The sequence below is a fragment of the Carassius carassius genome, chromosome 26 (assembly GCF_963082965.1).
Source record: "Carassius carassius chromosome 26, fCarCar2.1, whole genome shotgun sequence".
NCBI lineage: Eukaryota > Metazoa > Chordata > Actinopteri > Cypriniformes > Cyprinidae > Carassius > Carassius carassius.
In genome coordinates, this window is record NC_081780.1 from 20,550,916 (window position 1) to 20,566,080 (window position 15,165).

General features: G+C 35.9%; 3 protein-coding genes across 3 annotated transcripts in view; 2 read left to right on the top strand and 1 right to left on the bottom strand.

The window, feature by feature from the left end:
- The first annotated feature begins 2,349 nt into the window (after positions 1–2,349).
- Positions 2,350–13,364, top strand: zgc:171422 (uncharacterized protein LOC100001353 homolog). The gene is made up of 9 exons (XM_059511515.1): positions 2,350–2,519; positions 3,014–3,216; positions 3,999–4,091; positions 5,334–5,429; positions 7,230–7,340; positions 7,485–7,605; positions 8,639–8,915; positions 11,910–11,962; positions 12,056–13,364. Exons 1-9 carry the CDS (start codon positions 2,480–2,482, stop codon positions 13,276–13,278), a joined length of 2,217 nt encoding a protein of 738 aa, XP_059367498.1. The 5' UTR covers positions 2,350–2,479; the 3' UTR covers positions 13,279–13,364.
- Positions 13,365–14,693: 1,329 nt separating this feature from the next.
- Positions 14,694–15,165, bottom strand: part of LOC132105952 (cyclin-dependent kinase inhibitor 1-like) — a 38,537-nt gene continuing 38,065 nt past the window's right edge. Inside the window, exon 4 of the transcript XR_009424010.1 lies at positions 14,694–14,703. The gene's annotated coding sequence lies outside the window, so the exon portion shown is untranslated. The remainder of the gene's footprint in view (positions 14,704–15,165) is intronic.
- Positions 14,858–15,165, top strand: part of slc37a3 (solute carrier family 37 member 3) — a 28,773-nt gene continuing 28,465 nt past the window's right edge. The window contains exon 1 of the mRNA XM_059511519.1: positions 14,858–15,040. The gene's annotated coding sequence lies outside the window, so the exon portion shown is untranslated. The remainder of the gene's footprint in view (positions 15,041–15,165) is intronic.

Genomic DNA, 15,165 nt, shown 5'->3' on the forward strand with positions numbered 1-15,165 from the left:
CAACATCACCATTAAAGCTTACAACTCTTTCAATCTTTTAAACATGTTGACTGATCCACTGTGCTCTTCTTATATTGTGGATTAATCTGGCCCCTGACTTTCTTTTTGGAAATGTGTCCAATTATGTATTATTTTGAGAAAGTTATATATATATATAAACATACCTCACAGGAATGTAAACCTTTCTAGATAATTCATAGTATAATATACATATAAAGACAATTATTTTGGGTTGTGGTTTGAATAAATAAACGTGTTAAAATGTAAGAATATAAGAAATCATAAGGACAGCACATTGTAACCTGACACCAGCACCTGCTAAATATTGCACATTACAGATTAAACAACAGTTCACGTAAATACAGTTTTAAAGACCACACATATTATGCAAATAAATAATAAAAAAGATAATAAATTCCACTGGAGTAACTATATTTTAAACTTCACACTCATTTAAACTAATGACATGCAGATCATTTAAATGTCAATGTTTGCCATGAGTCACAACACATGACTTGCTTTTTGACTTCTCTTTCAGCCAGACAGTAACAGGGGGCAATTTCTTTTGGACATCAGTTGTTCATTTCATTGTTGTTTTTTTGTTTTGTTTTGTTTTTTCATTTAAGTACCAATACACACACAGAAATGAATTGCCTTGCCAGTTATCACCAGATGGTTACAGTGTTGAAAAGCCTTAGTGCTTTGCAAAGCTTCATTTAACCTTAACTAATGTGTACTCCTGGCCTCTTTGCAATTTTAATAAAATAGAACTAAGCACATTTACATTTAACTAAATGTCAATTCAATAAAATCCATTGACCTCAGGATGATGGAACCAGAAGTCTAATTTTTAAGGTTTTAGGTTTGTGTTTGCATGTGTGTTTTGAATGGTTGTTTATGAGTCCCCTTGTTTGTCCAAAACAGTTAAACTGCTTGCAGTTCTTCAGAAAAATCATTCAGGTCAGGTTCTTTGGTTTTCCAGCATCTTTTGCATTTTTGAACCCTTTCCAGCAATGACTGAATGATTTTGAGATCCACCTTTTCACACTGAGGACAATTGAGGGACTCGTTACAACAAAAGGTTAAAACACTCACTGATGTTCCAGAAGGAAACAAGATGCGAGTCAGGGGTGTAAACTTTTGAACATAATGAAGATGTGTAAATTTTTCTTGTTTTGAATAAATATCTTTTATAATAATTATTATTATTATTATTATTGTTGTTGTTGTTGTTGTACTGTGCTTCAGAGCTAGAAAGATAGGCCTACTTGTTTCCCAAAAGACAAAATAAGTTAAATTTACCCTGATCATTAAATTCAAAAGGTCTGTAAGCTCTCAATGCTTTGTGTTTTCTTCAGGAGCATCAGTGAGTGTTTGTTTGAACTTTTTGTAATAAATTGCATATGAGTCCCCCAATTGTCCTCGGTGTGAAAAGATGGATCTCAAAATCAAGATGCTGGGAAACCAAAGAATTTGTGGGACCTGAAGGAATTTTCTGAAGAACCGCAGGCAGTTTAACTGGTTTGGACAAACAAAGGGACTCATGAACAACTATCACAAAAAAAAAAAAAAAAGGATCATGGATCAACTATTTTCTCTTGTGCTATATATGTAGGCCTAAACATATTTTTTGTTAAATATTTTATTCAGGTCAGTACTAAATAAAAACACAACATCCATTTTGTATGATCCTTTTGGTAAAATATTTAACAGTTTGCAGATATTGCAAAGTATATGGAAAAATATTGACCACAGCTGTATACACAAATAGGCATATTGAACGAAAGATGGCAGTACATTCTCGTTGTGTGCAGGACACCACTGAAAGACATGAGGGAGGCTTAAAGATACATGCGTGATGTTCACAGCGAACATACATTCTTTTTCCTCCAGAGGCTGCATGATGGCCTATAAAGGCATGCTGTCTATTGCTCCGTATTAAAATCTCAACAGTTATATATATATATACACTGTATACATATATATTAGAGATGTGTATACACTAAAACTAATAATCTTTCAAATAAGATTCATGCCCAAACTGCCACCTGACAATCGCATGTGTACTTGCTCCATTTATCTGTATAAAATGTTTTTTTTTTTTAAGAAATCCGAATCCAATAATCACAAATGACTGTGAATGGTCCACCTTGAGCAGTGCTGAGAAAAGTAACGTATATCACGTGCCTTATATAGCGCCGCTTCATTAGCAGTGGTCTTGACAATTTCTACCAGAGTGATGACATAGATTACCTATTAAAAACAAATACAAAGTGAAGATTAAAAACTGGAGAATTGTTATTTGTAATTATCGTTTCTGACCAACAGCAGAAAAACACTCAAACCGATGAGTCCCGCCCCTCTAAAAGTTTACCTTTTGCTGTTTGCCGTTCTAATGCGCAGCTCACTTGTTAGACGCATGCGCAGTGTATAACGGAACGAGTCAACGGTCGAAGTCGGAAACAAGACTGATTGTCAAATGTCAATTCAAATAATATTTTCAAACAAAGAAGCAATGGGTGTGTATGGTCATCTACCTCATAGTAATTTATATTATTTGTCGTTAGATATGTAATGCTCACACCTACAGTATTTCACATGACTGGGCTGTTGATGTGTAGAGTATCATAGCCCTAATGTAATTTACACAGCTAGAACCTCATGCTGGATGAAGCTGATAGATTATTTACTGTCATGTAACGTTATTAGTACTTTTTATTTGCACTTTTGTTGTATTGTTCTTTTGTTGTATTGTACTTGTATGTGTGTATATGCAAAACACAGCATAAACACACATGTATATTAATTAGTATGCCAATTATTTAATGTAATTTTTTATTGTTGATTTCAGTATTAATCCTGAAACTTTTATTTAGAGGTTTACATTATTTGAATGTGGGATGAGAATTGTATTTAAAATATAGATTCAGATATCTGAATAGCACTTTATATGAATAACATCTATATATGGATATACATATACATAAATGTTTGTATATCCATGTCTATTTAGAGATTGTCTCTCCTCTCTCCTCACTTCGCCTGCTGGTTTCTCCTCTGCGCCTCACATCCGCCTTCATGTGGCAAGTTGTTAAGGACCAGAATGTGGAGCAATTTGGAAAACTGGAGGAATTTGTTTCTGTGATGACAAACCTTGTGCCAGAGCTCTTAAGTAGGAGGCAGAGGGCCACTTTGATAGTAGGGCTGAGGGCAAAGGTAAGATGTGTTTATGTACTGTAATTGTTTTCATGGAAGTCTGTGTTTTTATATATATATATATATATATTTTTTTTTTTTATTATTATTATTAATTTTTAATTTAATTTATTATAAAGCATAAATAAACACAACAAGAGTTGAACACTGTGCTGTACAGAAGGAAAAGGTAAATTAGAAAGAAATAAAAATACAATAAATATTATTTATACAGATTGCCGGCAACAGTTTTAGCATAGTTTGGGGCTTGATCTTAGTGACTTAGGAGTCCTCTTCATTCCTAACCTTTCACAGATGTAGGAGCTAGTTTTAGAGCTAAACTCTTTGTGAAATACTCTTAGAGCAAAAATGCATGAGTCCTAAATTTATTTTATAAAAATCATGACTTGGCTATTAAGTTGATATATTGGTCAGACCTAAGGGAGTAATCAAAAGGAACGTTGTTTTAATACAAGAGTTTAGATGACCACAATAAAAATTTGGTTTTCCTTTACCAACAGAGGGCCCAAAGAGAATTGCTTCCATCTCACCCTCATTTAAATAATACAATTATAAAATAAAAAAATAATAAAAAATGTTGACATTCAAGATCTCACATTAGCTAAGCACGCAAGACACAGTCACAGTGGTAAAATGTGGAAGGCCAACCACCCACTCTTATTTTATAATTGTTGCTTTTCTGAAATGAGACTGCTATGATGATGTAATGGAGACAAACATAGATGCTGTCCATTATGTATTAATCGTTTTATGTTTTATGTTCACTATAATTGATCTTTTAGATGATTCTTGAGATGTGTCGAGGTGAGCTCCCAGCAGACCTTTGTACTGTCAAATCACACATTCACCAAATTCAGACTGCTGATTTATTGAAGGTATGTAAAGTCTGGATGTTTTTTTTAATCTATTGCACATCTGTTTGTTTTTTATATATATTAAATCCAAAAAATAAAACTAAAAAAGTAATATAAACTGTGTTTGTTTTGTTTGCTGGTTTTTATTGTATTTGTTTATACTTGTATTTTATTTTAAATCTTATTTTTTTTAGTTTTTGCCATGAAAATAGCCTGAGATGCTGAGATGGCATTAAATAAAAATATATTACTGCAATCTACAAATAAAATATAATTTTAATAAAACAGATGCATTCAAAATTTATATTCGCACTGTGCACCTGCATTTAATTTTGGAAGATGATTCTGATTCATATGTATGTATTTATAAATAAATAATGTACAAAATGTTTTTTGTTAAGCGCCACAAAGATAGAACTGATTTCCTGATTAAATTATATTAAATGATAAATCAAGATGTCTGTGGACCCGTAATTAACTCTCTGTGGAAGTTTACTTCACTATATTACAATTAAATCAGTGTACACATCAATGAGGATCTCATGTGGTGAAAACAAAGTGACCACCGACACCTCTTCTTGGTATCGTTCTACACATGCTGTAAAGGGAATCCTAAATGGCCACATCACTATCTGGTTATGGGAATGGAACTGCTCTCAACCACATAGCACTGCAGAGGGTATTACAAAAAGGTTTATTTTTTTTTTCTCACTAAAGATTCGGATTTGAGTACAACAGATGGCCGTTTCCCTCTCTAAAAGGGTGCTGTTCAATCAGTTTTGGAATTAATGTAAACCGAAGGGAGTTGGTCAACTGATTTATCTGAAAGATTGGTGGGATATTTTTAACTTCTTAGTGTACAACAAAAGGAAGAAACACGTATTATAAATAAATTTTATAAATAAAGGATAAACAAGAGTAACGAACAACTTCTTTATGAATGACAAAGGAATTAAATGCTTACGGCAGGGTTACATTATCTTGTGGGAAGATAAACTGTCGCTTCTGAAATGAATATAGTGAAGAATATTAGTACGCAACAAACAAATAAATAAAATGTAATGTCTGGACTATGTATCTAAGCTTTTCCTACAGCATTTACTAGTAGATGTTCTTGTAAGTTTGTATGGTCTTGAGGCAGTGAATTTTGAGTTACATCCATTCAAATTTGTTTTACACAGATTGGTGTACAGTCCATTTGCTACCATTAAACTTCATTTATGTTGGCATTAATGTTATTAATATAATTTTTTTTGTCCACAGGTGAGCGATACAGACATGGAGGGTTTACAAGACAGCGTACTTCAACTTGTCCTCAGCTTGCTAGAGGACTCCATGAAAAGAGAATATTTCTTTCAGGTCAGTGTCTTTAAATTGCATAATAAATATGATATCTTTCAGAAGAAAGAAAACATGTATGTAGACACGTATGTGATGTATGTGTGCTATCAAGATCTATCAAAGGATGTTGTTATATTTAGAGTGAAAGGAAATGAGTTGACGTGACTCAACTTAAGGCTCTTTCCCACCAAAGTTAGCTAATGTGTGCACAGTAAAATCTGGTTATCCAGGGCCAGCAGTACTAAATAAAGTGAGATTAAATCCATAAAACATTGTTTTATTAATTATTGTATGTTATTCAATCCAGGTCTTAAAGGTCCCGTTTTTCGTGCTTTTTTTGAAGCTTTGATTGTGTTTACAGTGTGCAATATAACATGTGTTCGTGTTTCGCGTGTTAAAAAACACAGTATTTTCCACACGATTCACCTATACCGCTGTTTTCACTGTCATAAAAACGGGCTGATGTCTTCCTTGTTCTATGAAGTCCTTCCTTCAGAATTTTGTAACGCATTCTGATTGAGCCAGCGGTTCCTGTGTTGTGATTCGACACCAGCTTAGCTTACACTGCCCTCCTGGAAATGCGATTGGCCTCCTGGAAACGCTAGTTTTGAGAAGCAAGTGGGCAGGATTTCTTTTGAAAACCTGTCAATCCTGATCTGAACGCACGTGCTGGAGATGTACTTATAATCACAGGAGCTTTATTACTGACGGGATGCGCATGAAAATCGCGTTAGATTTTTTTTTGCACAGCCCTGCCATCTAGTTAACAAAGCTAAACAGCGTTGCCCTTTGTGTAATAAGTTATAGAAACTGTTAAACGCACCAACTTAAATAATAAAATACACTTACCGGTTGTGGTCCATAAACAATGCCTTCTCCAGACAAAGAGGGAACTGCTCCATCTTTCAAGAATAATCTTTTACGAATCCGGCATTAAACTGATTGAGATTGAGGAAGCTGTTCTCAGCAAAATATGCTGCACATAGTTTTACATGTGGATTATAATTTTTGGGAACCGAATTAAACATAAATTGTAACCATTGATATCTAAGTACAGCGTCCCTGGGAAGGCCAAGCAAAGGTGATTGGACTCCGAGATGAAAATAACAGCGTTTCGATGACATGGCGACAAACACAAAAGCATCTCTTCCCCTTCTCCGTCGGAGCGCAACAAGACCACGCCCCCTTTTTTGTGTATTCCTGTGGGCGGAGGTTAGTCAAAAAAACGGTTTTAGTGACGTCATTACTGCAGGAACTAGAGGGATGTAGTCCAAACGGGTCGTTCGTTGTAGGCGAATTCTGTTAAATAAAATATCTCGCTTGGCATTGACTTTGAGCTTTAGAATTTTACAGATATTATTTATACTCTAACAACAACATTACACACTAACTAAAGTTTAAAACATGGGATCACGAAGAACGGGACCTTTAAACTTTCTTTTTTTTTTCAGGAGATATGTGTTGTAACTGATAAAAATTGAAATAATATAAAGATAAATTGGGAAATAAACCCATGACCCTGGCATTGCTAGAATATGATACATGTTACTATGGTTTGTCTATGGGTGAATGATCGTTCCCAGTATGAATATGATTTTTTTGAGGCTTCTCTTGCACTTTGAAGTGAAGTCTGCAGTCTTTATGTCAGAGACTTGAAAACACGTCAAAGACATTTGATGTTTTTGATGTCCAGAATTGCTATATTTGATTTGAGAGTGGCTGTGGAAGTTGCAAAAAAATATATGTTTTATTATTTGTATTTTTTTTTCGATAGGTTTGCATGAAAACTTTAGATGAAAAACAGTTTCTGTATTTCAGGAAGTATTTCCAGTTGAGTATGGTCCTGACTTTGACAAAGCACTGCAAGTCCTTGTTGGATTTTTTCTCTCCAGATTGGAGCAATTTCTGCCTGTACCAAACTTCAAACAGGTCTAATGATACATGCTTATCAAATAGCTTAACCATATCCAAATTATTCAAGCCAGCTGCTAGTTATTAAGCATTTTTTGTTTATAAAGCATAAATAATTGTGTTTCTGATTATTTTCTGATTATTCATTTTCTTTCATTCCAGCTCTCATTGTTGCTCAACTGTCACCCTGGGGAGCTAGATGTATGTGTGGACTCGGTTTGTAAATCACACAACTTGCTATCCTTGCTGCAAATGGATGTTTGTGGGACTTTGGATAAAAATGGTAAAATTTTGTCGTTGAATGTTCATTTCATTCCATATGCTTCAGGTTACTTTTATCGAACGTTGCTTACTTAGTTAATTTAGATATTTTACAGGATAGCTGGGCACAAACCTAAGACATTATACTTCACCCAGAATGCTGGTTTGAGAATGTATAAACCAGGGCTCAAGACTGATACTAAAACGGTCGCATTTGCAAGTTAAGTTTCTTTTGTTTTGTTTTTTCAAGTTTTTGCTGTAGTCGCCACTGACGACTGTATGCATTTAGGCCTACATGTTATGACTTAAAAAAGCATTTCCTTATTGTTTTGCGATCACACCTTCTGTTATGTTCACATATTAAACTGAGACGATGTGCATCAAAGTTTAAGTGGAAAAAAGAATTTTAACATTCCTCATTTCTGCAGTGCTGACGCACACAATTTGCTAAATGCAGCTCAGTTGTGCAGCACGAGAGATTCAAAATGACGGAGACATGCAAGTAAAAGAGCACAAAAGCAGTGTCTATTTCATGCTCAACTTGAACAAACTACAACAGGTAAAACTGTCAGCTGTGTGGATGTTGGCAGTATCGTTAACAATTGTCATTTCTTGTTATCAAGATCTTAGTCTACATGCTGTGTTCTGTTAATTTGTGAACTTCTATTAGCCTATTTGTAGCACACTTGCCGTCCAGTAATCGCAATAAGCTTTGTACTTAGTTACTTTTTAATAAACAAAGGATCAGCTTTAAAATACTGCCAAATTCACAACATAATTCATACAATAAATCTGGTTTTGGCAATCGTTAATGCTGTGATCGCTTTAGCGCCTCTGGAGCCATGACCATATACTGCTCCTTTAACATTGCTGGATACCATTGCTTGGTAAAGATATGTTGAATTCATTCCAGGTCACACCAAAACTGGTTAACCATGTTAGCCTTGGTGGAAGAATAGGACCTATTTTTATTCATGTAAAAAGAAATACAGTTGCTGAGCACAATTGGTCAATGACTAATTATTATTCTTTTTTTTCATATTTTTATTTTTAAGTTCTTCCATCAATAGTGGAGGATCGAATAGTGTCATCGTTGTCATTGCCGCCTGTTGGTGACTCAGTCATTATAAACCCGCACAACATTGATGGCACATTACTGCCTATTGATTCTGAAAACCTGCCAAACCAACAACAAGGTGTCGACAAGGAAACTGTAAAAAGTGATCAAGATGTCCAGAATGTGGGATCCAGCTTCAGCAGTCAGTCCACAGAGTCCTCTAGAGACAGTAATGGAGAAAAAGAAGCCAACTCTAATGTCGATGTAATGCAGCGGTAAGTTACCATATTACTAGGTGGTAGGGTTTGGATGGTCACCTATTTGTAAATAAACCAACTACTTAGTTGCTAATATTGACTAGATCATTTATTTGTTTATTCTTATTGATTTCGTAATGTATTTAGCATAAATGAATAGGTTAGTCCAAAATTAATTTCTATCACCCTCATGTTTTTTACGTTTTATTAATTTTTTTCTGTGGAACACAAAGCAAGATATTTGAAGACTATTTCTGCAGTTTTTTACATGCAATGAAAGTCATCGTGGTCCGATTGGAGTCATTTGTGTATGATTATTTTGAGTGCTGATGCTTTAAAGGGTTAGTACACCCAAAAATTATGTCATTAATTACTCACCCTCATGACGTTGCAAACTTGGAAGACCTTCGCTCATCTTGGGAACACAAGTTAAGATATTTTTGATGAAATCTGTGAGCTCTCTGAACCTGCATAGACAACAACAAAACTGAAATGTTAAAAGACCCAGAAATGTAGCGAGGACATAAAATTTGTAGTCAATTTTACAAAGCTACAAGAATACTTTTTGTGTGAAGAAAACAAGAATTGTTTTCCCCAGAATGTTATCAACATAATCAGCGTTATGATCATCATGCACACACTTTCTCCTGAAAGTAAACGATGCTGATTATGTTGATTACGTTCTGGGGAAAGCCACGCATGCATCCTGGTACTCCAAAATGATGGAAGACGTTAACCCGTGGAGAAGAACTGTTGAATAAATTGTTATTTTTTTTTTTTTTTTTGCTCACAAAAAGTATTCTTGTATCTTTGAAACATTGACGTTGAGCCACTGATGTCACATGAGGGCCTTTCATACCGCAGGAACCTTTTCATAGTACTAGAACTAAATGTGTAACTACCCACTTTTGGGTGTTTTCGCACCACAGGAACTAGGTGTGCCTTTTTCGAAAATCAAATTAGCTGGTACTAACAACTGGTACTAACCGTGATGTTAGTAGACACTGATTGACCAGACGTGTTCGAAAACACTCTTACATTCCATGATTTAAAATGCTATGTAACATACTGTAAACATTGTGTTAAAGGGTTAGTTCACCCAGTATTTAAAATGATGTCATTAATAACTCACCCTCATGTCGTTCCAAACCCGGTAGACCTCCGTTTATCTTCGGAACACAGTTTAAGATATTTTAGATTTAGTCCGAGAGCTCTCAGTCCCTCCATTGAAACTGTGTACGGTATACTGTCCATGTCCAGAAAGGTAAGAAAAACATCATCAAAGTAGTCCATGTGACATCAGAGGTCCAGTTAGAATTTTTTGAAGCATCGAAAATACATTTTGGTCCAAAAATAGCAAAAACTTTATTCAGCATTGTCTTCTCTTCTGTGTCTGTTGTGAGAGAGTTCAAAACTCTGCTGTGATATCCGGTTCGCGAATTAATCATTCGATGTAACTGGATCTTCTTGAACCAGTTCACCAAATCGAACTGAATCATTTAAAACTGTTCGCGTCTCCATTAACTTTTTAATGTGGCTGACACTCCCTCTGAGTTAAAACAAACCAATATCCCGGAGTAATTCATTTACTCAAACAGTACACTGACTGAACTGCTGTGAAGAGAGAACTGAAGATGAACACCATGCCGAGCCAGATCAAGAACTGGTTGCATCGGTTTTTGGATCACCAGTTCTTTCGGACAGTTCGATTCAATAAACCGGTTGAAGAAAACGGTTCACCGGTTCTTATGCTCTTGACCTAATGACTTCATTTGCGATGATTGCCCTTGATTCAAGCCATCAGTTTACCCGCGCTAATAACATTAGCACAAATCAGTTCAGAATCAATCATCAAAAGAATCAGTTCGGTTCAGACGCTCTGTGTGTCAGTCTGCTTCACGCTGAATCACACATGCGCAGTATCATCAGCTCCTCGGTTCTCGAATTGGACGCATCTGACAGAAACGGTTTCTTGACTCGAGAACGAGTCAATCTTTTGTTCATTTTTCTGGCTCGGCTCGGTGTTCATCTTCAGTTCTCTCTTCACAGCAGTTCAGTCAGTGTACTGTTTGAGTACATGAATTACTCCGGGATATTGGTTTGTTTTAACTCAGAGGGAGTGTCAGCCACACTAAAAAAGTTAACAGCTTAAGTCATTTGCGGATTAATGCTTATTGGAGACCCGAACCGTTTTAAATAATTCAGTTCGATTTGGTGAACTGGTTCAAGGAGATCCGGTTACATCGAATGATTCTTTCGCGAACTGGATATCACTAAACTGTTGTGTTTTGAACTCTCTGGAGATTCTTAATCCTTTACGTTCTTTCAATCGATTTACGTATACGTCGACATTCCATGTCCATTATTGTGAAACCCACAAGACAAAACACAGACACAAACACAACAAAAACACAGCTCCAATCACAGCATCCTCCATTCTCCTGTTGTTTACCTTTTTTCTTCTTTGTTAACATTCTTGAATGCCACTCACAAATGACGTTCACACAAAATCATCCCAGTACTTAAGTACTTTACATTTATTTCTAGAACTAAAGTTGGGCGAAAGGCCCTATGGACTGCTTTATCATTCTCCTTGGTACATTTCTGGGTTTGGGAACATTTTAGTTGTGTTGCTGTCTATGCAGTGTCAGAGAGCTCTCAGATTTCATAAAAAATATCTTGATTTGTGTTCCGAAGATGAACGATATGAGGGTGAGTAATTAATAACAGAATTTAAATTTTTAGGTGAACTAACCCTTTAAAGGGAACTTTTGAGAAGTTTCTGAGATTGTATCTTGAGCAATTTTTACAGCATTCAGCAATAAATTTCAAGGTGGTTACTGTCAGACTGTTGTCAAAATATATGATGTGAGTGATATTCTCCATAATTAGTCGGTTTGTAATCTAAAAGTCTCTTTTTTTGTGAGGACTTTGAGCACTTCACTACAAAATTTGTTCCTAAATTAAGATATATATAGTTTTGTTGTAGATCCTGTGTATTCTTTTTTGTAGGACTAACTCAGAAGAGCCAAGTGTGCCGTCATCCACTGATGATGCTCACAGAGGTACAGCCTCTCTGAATGTCTGTCGAGATTCTCATGATATCTTTTCAGGATCTTTAAAGTAAACCATCTCTGTCTGTCATGTTTTCCTCTTAGGTGATTTAGTTTTTCAGACAGCTGTGCCTCTCCAACGGCCCTCTCTTGACACCTTCCCAAACACACCTTCCAAAGGCTTCCACTATGCAGGCAGGACTGTACATAAATGTCAGCAGTGTACAAAATACTTCATCTATCTCTCTGATCTTGTCAAGCACCAGGAAATCCACACCCAGGCTGGGACCCATGAGTGTCCTCAGTGTGGGCAGGTTTTTGACGATTCAGCGCAGCTGGTATCACACAGGAGCAACATCTGCAATTCCAGAGTTTTTAAGTGCATCAAATGCACAGCCCACTTTAGATCCCTCAGGACCCTATACAGGCACAACCGAGTGCACAAAGAGAAAACCACACATAAGTGCCCTGAATGTGGACGGTTGTTCACTAGTCTATCACGATTAGTCGGTCACCGGCGAACTCACCGAACTCCCACTGTTAAAAAGAACTATACTTGTAAACAATGCAACGAGACTTTCGGGTCGTACCGAGCCAGTTTAATCCACCAGAAGATTCACAAAGTTAAAGATGTTCGCACTTCTAAACCAGAAAGGCAGCCAGGAAAGTGTCGTTTTTGTGACATGACATTCACTGTTGACAGTGAATTAAGAAGCCATCTGAAGACCCATGCAGAGTTCAGGCCATATATATGCGACCAGTGTGGGAAGTGTTTTTCGGCGAACAGCAGCCTGCTTGCCCACCTCTCAAACCACACAGGGGAGAAACCTCTCCTTTGTTCGCAATGTGGAAAGCGATTTTACAGCAAAAACCAATTAAAATCCCACATGCGATGTCATTCTGGCGAGCGGCCGCACGTCTGTCCGTACTGCGAGAAGCAGTTTTCAATGTCTGGAAATTTGAAGATCCACATCAGAATTCACACCGGGGAGAAGCCGTACGTTTGCCATCAGTGTGGAAAGGGTTTTGTCTCTGCTGGATGCCTGCAGGTGCATTTGCGCTCTCACACAGGAGAGAAGCCATATCAGTGTAAAATCTGTGGCAGGAAATTTGTTGTTTCGAGTCACCTTACGGCACACATGTGCTTTCACACTGGAGAGCGTCCACACTGCTGTTTGCAGTGTGGGAAACGATTCATCCGACGTTATGACTTGAGCAAGCACATGTACACTCATATTGGAAAGAGGCCTTTTCCATGTCCTCTGTGCCCAAAGGCTTACACGTGTCGTACACACCTAAACAGGCACATGAAAAGCCACAGTGTTTGACTTGAATCATTTTGTCATTCTGAGTGCCTTGTGTGGAGTGAAATCAATCATGATCTTTAAAGCAATAGTTCACCCAAAAATGTATAAAAATAATAATAATAATTCTCAAAAATTACATTATTTACTCACCCTCACAACTTGTGTCTAAACCCATATGCTGTTTTTTTGCCCATGTGGAACAGAATGACATTTTAGAAGAATATTTAAGCAAGTGTTTTCCAATTGACAGTTCATTTCAAGCTCTTAAAAATTACAAAAACAAAACAAAAAAGACAGGATCGTATTAATAAAATAGTCCTTATAGCTTATGCACTATAGTCCAAGTCTTGTGAAGTACTTTTACTCATTTGTGCGAGTAACCAATTGAAATTGTTGTCGTGCCCTTTTACTGAGCTGTTAACTGTGACCAGATTGAGTCTGTTAGAAAGAAAGGTTGAATTACCACTAAATAAGTTTGCTCTGTTTCACACACAAAGCTGGTATGGGACTACAGAATCCTTTCAAACATAAGAGTGTGTGAATAACTACTGCATTTTTTTTTTTTTTTGAGGTGAACTATCTCTTTTAATTAAAACTTGTTTCAACTTTATGTCCTGCCAAGCTGATGTCCCTGAACTGTGTGAGCTACAGTTGTTTGGTTTATTACAACAAAGTCGGCAACATTTTCTTGCATTACTGATGTGTAACAGTTTCGTGTTGTGGATATTTTCTCTAGAATATAGGTCTGGAGCCCACTTTTTTTCTTTTAGATTTAGGTTTTTCCAAGATAATTTAAAGCTAAAATTATCGTCAGTTAGCAACGATTAATGAAATATGCTGAATAGTATAGCCTTACACAAAACACAAAACGATGTGTTCACAAGACTTAAAGTGGGAATTAAAAATCATACAAAACAAAACAGGTGTTGTGTCGTTTTTAAATACCATTTGAATATCAAATGCACAATAAAAAAAATAACAATAAAGGCTTGACGCCTTAGTTATGTGGTAAAATTGTGTAGAAGAGCACCATTATGCATTATGCCATCATCATCAGGGTTTAAAGCCCTTTATGTACTTTTACATTTAGTCATTTAGCAAACGCTTTTATCCAAAGCAACTTAATGAAGACAATGGGATTGTATAAGAATATATTAAAATACACCTGTTGAATGGATGTTCTTTATGATAAAAATATCTTGTTGTCAAATTAATGAACCATTAATTAACTATTTAATTAACTACAACAAAAGATAATTGTAAAAATGCAAAGGCAGTCACAATAACTTGCTCTGACCCCCTACATACACTTTTGTTGTTAATATTTATTTGTTTTCATTTTCTTTTTAATTATTATTATTTATTTATTTATTTTTTTGTTATGGTGTTTGCTATTGTTGATGTTCTAATATTGTTATTATTTTAGTAAATATGAACTTTAATAGGCTAATTATTGCTGTTACTGCTTTTGTTATATTATAAAGCTGTAAGAGACCAATAAAAAAGGAGGGGAAAAGCCACATTAATTCAAGTTCAACGTCTCTTCGGCGGAGGTTGGTATCTTAACAAAATATTGAGAACAGCTCTGCTTTTATTTTGCGTTTAATTCAGAAATAAAGTGACTTTTATTTTGAAACGTTCAACATCCGGGTGACGTCAGTGTTTACGCTTTAGCGCGTGTTTACGTTGAATCCAGTATCGGAAAATAATGGCGATATTTTCCAGTCAGAGATCAAAGCACACTTAAATTGAATCGATCAAATCACAGCAGTTGATTTGAAGGGTGAGTATTGATGCTTATTATTAACGTATCTCTGGACTACTGTAAATAGGTATATTCATTAGCAGACGAGTGTTAATGTGCCACAGTAAGAACGCTGATTCATTTGTCGATGGACAGATTTTACA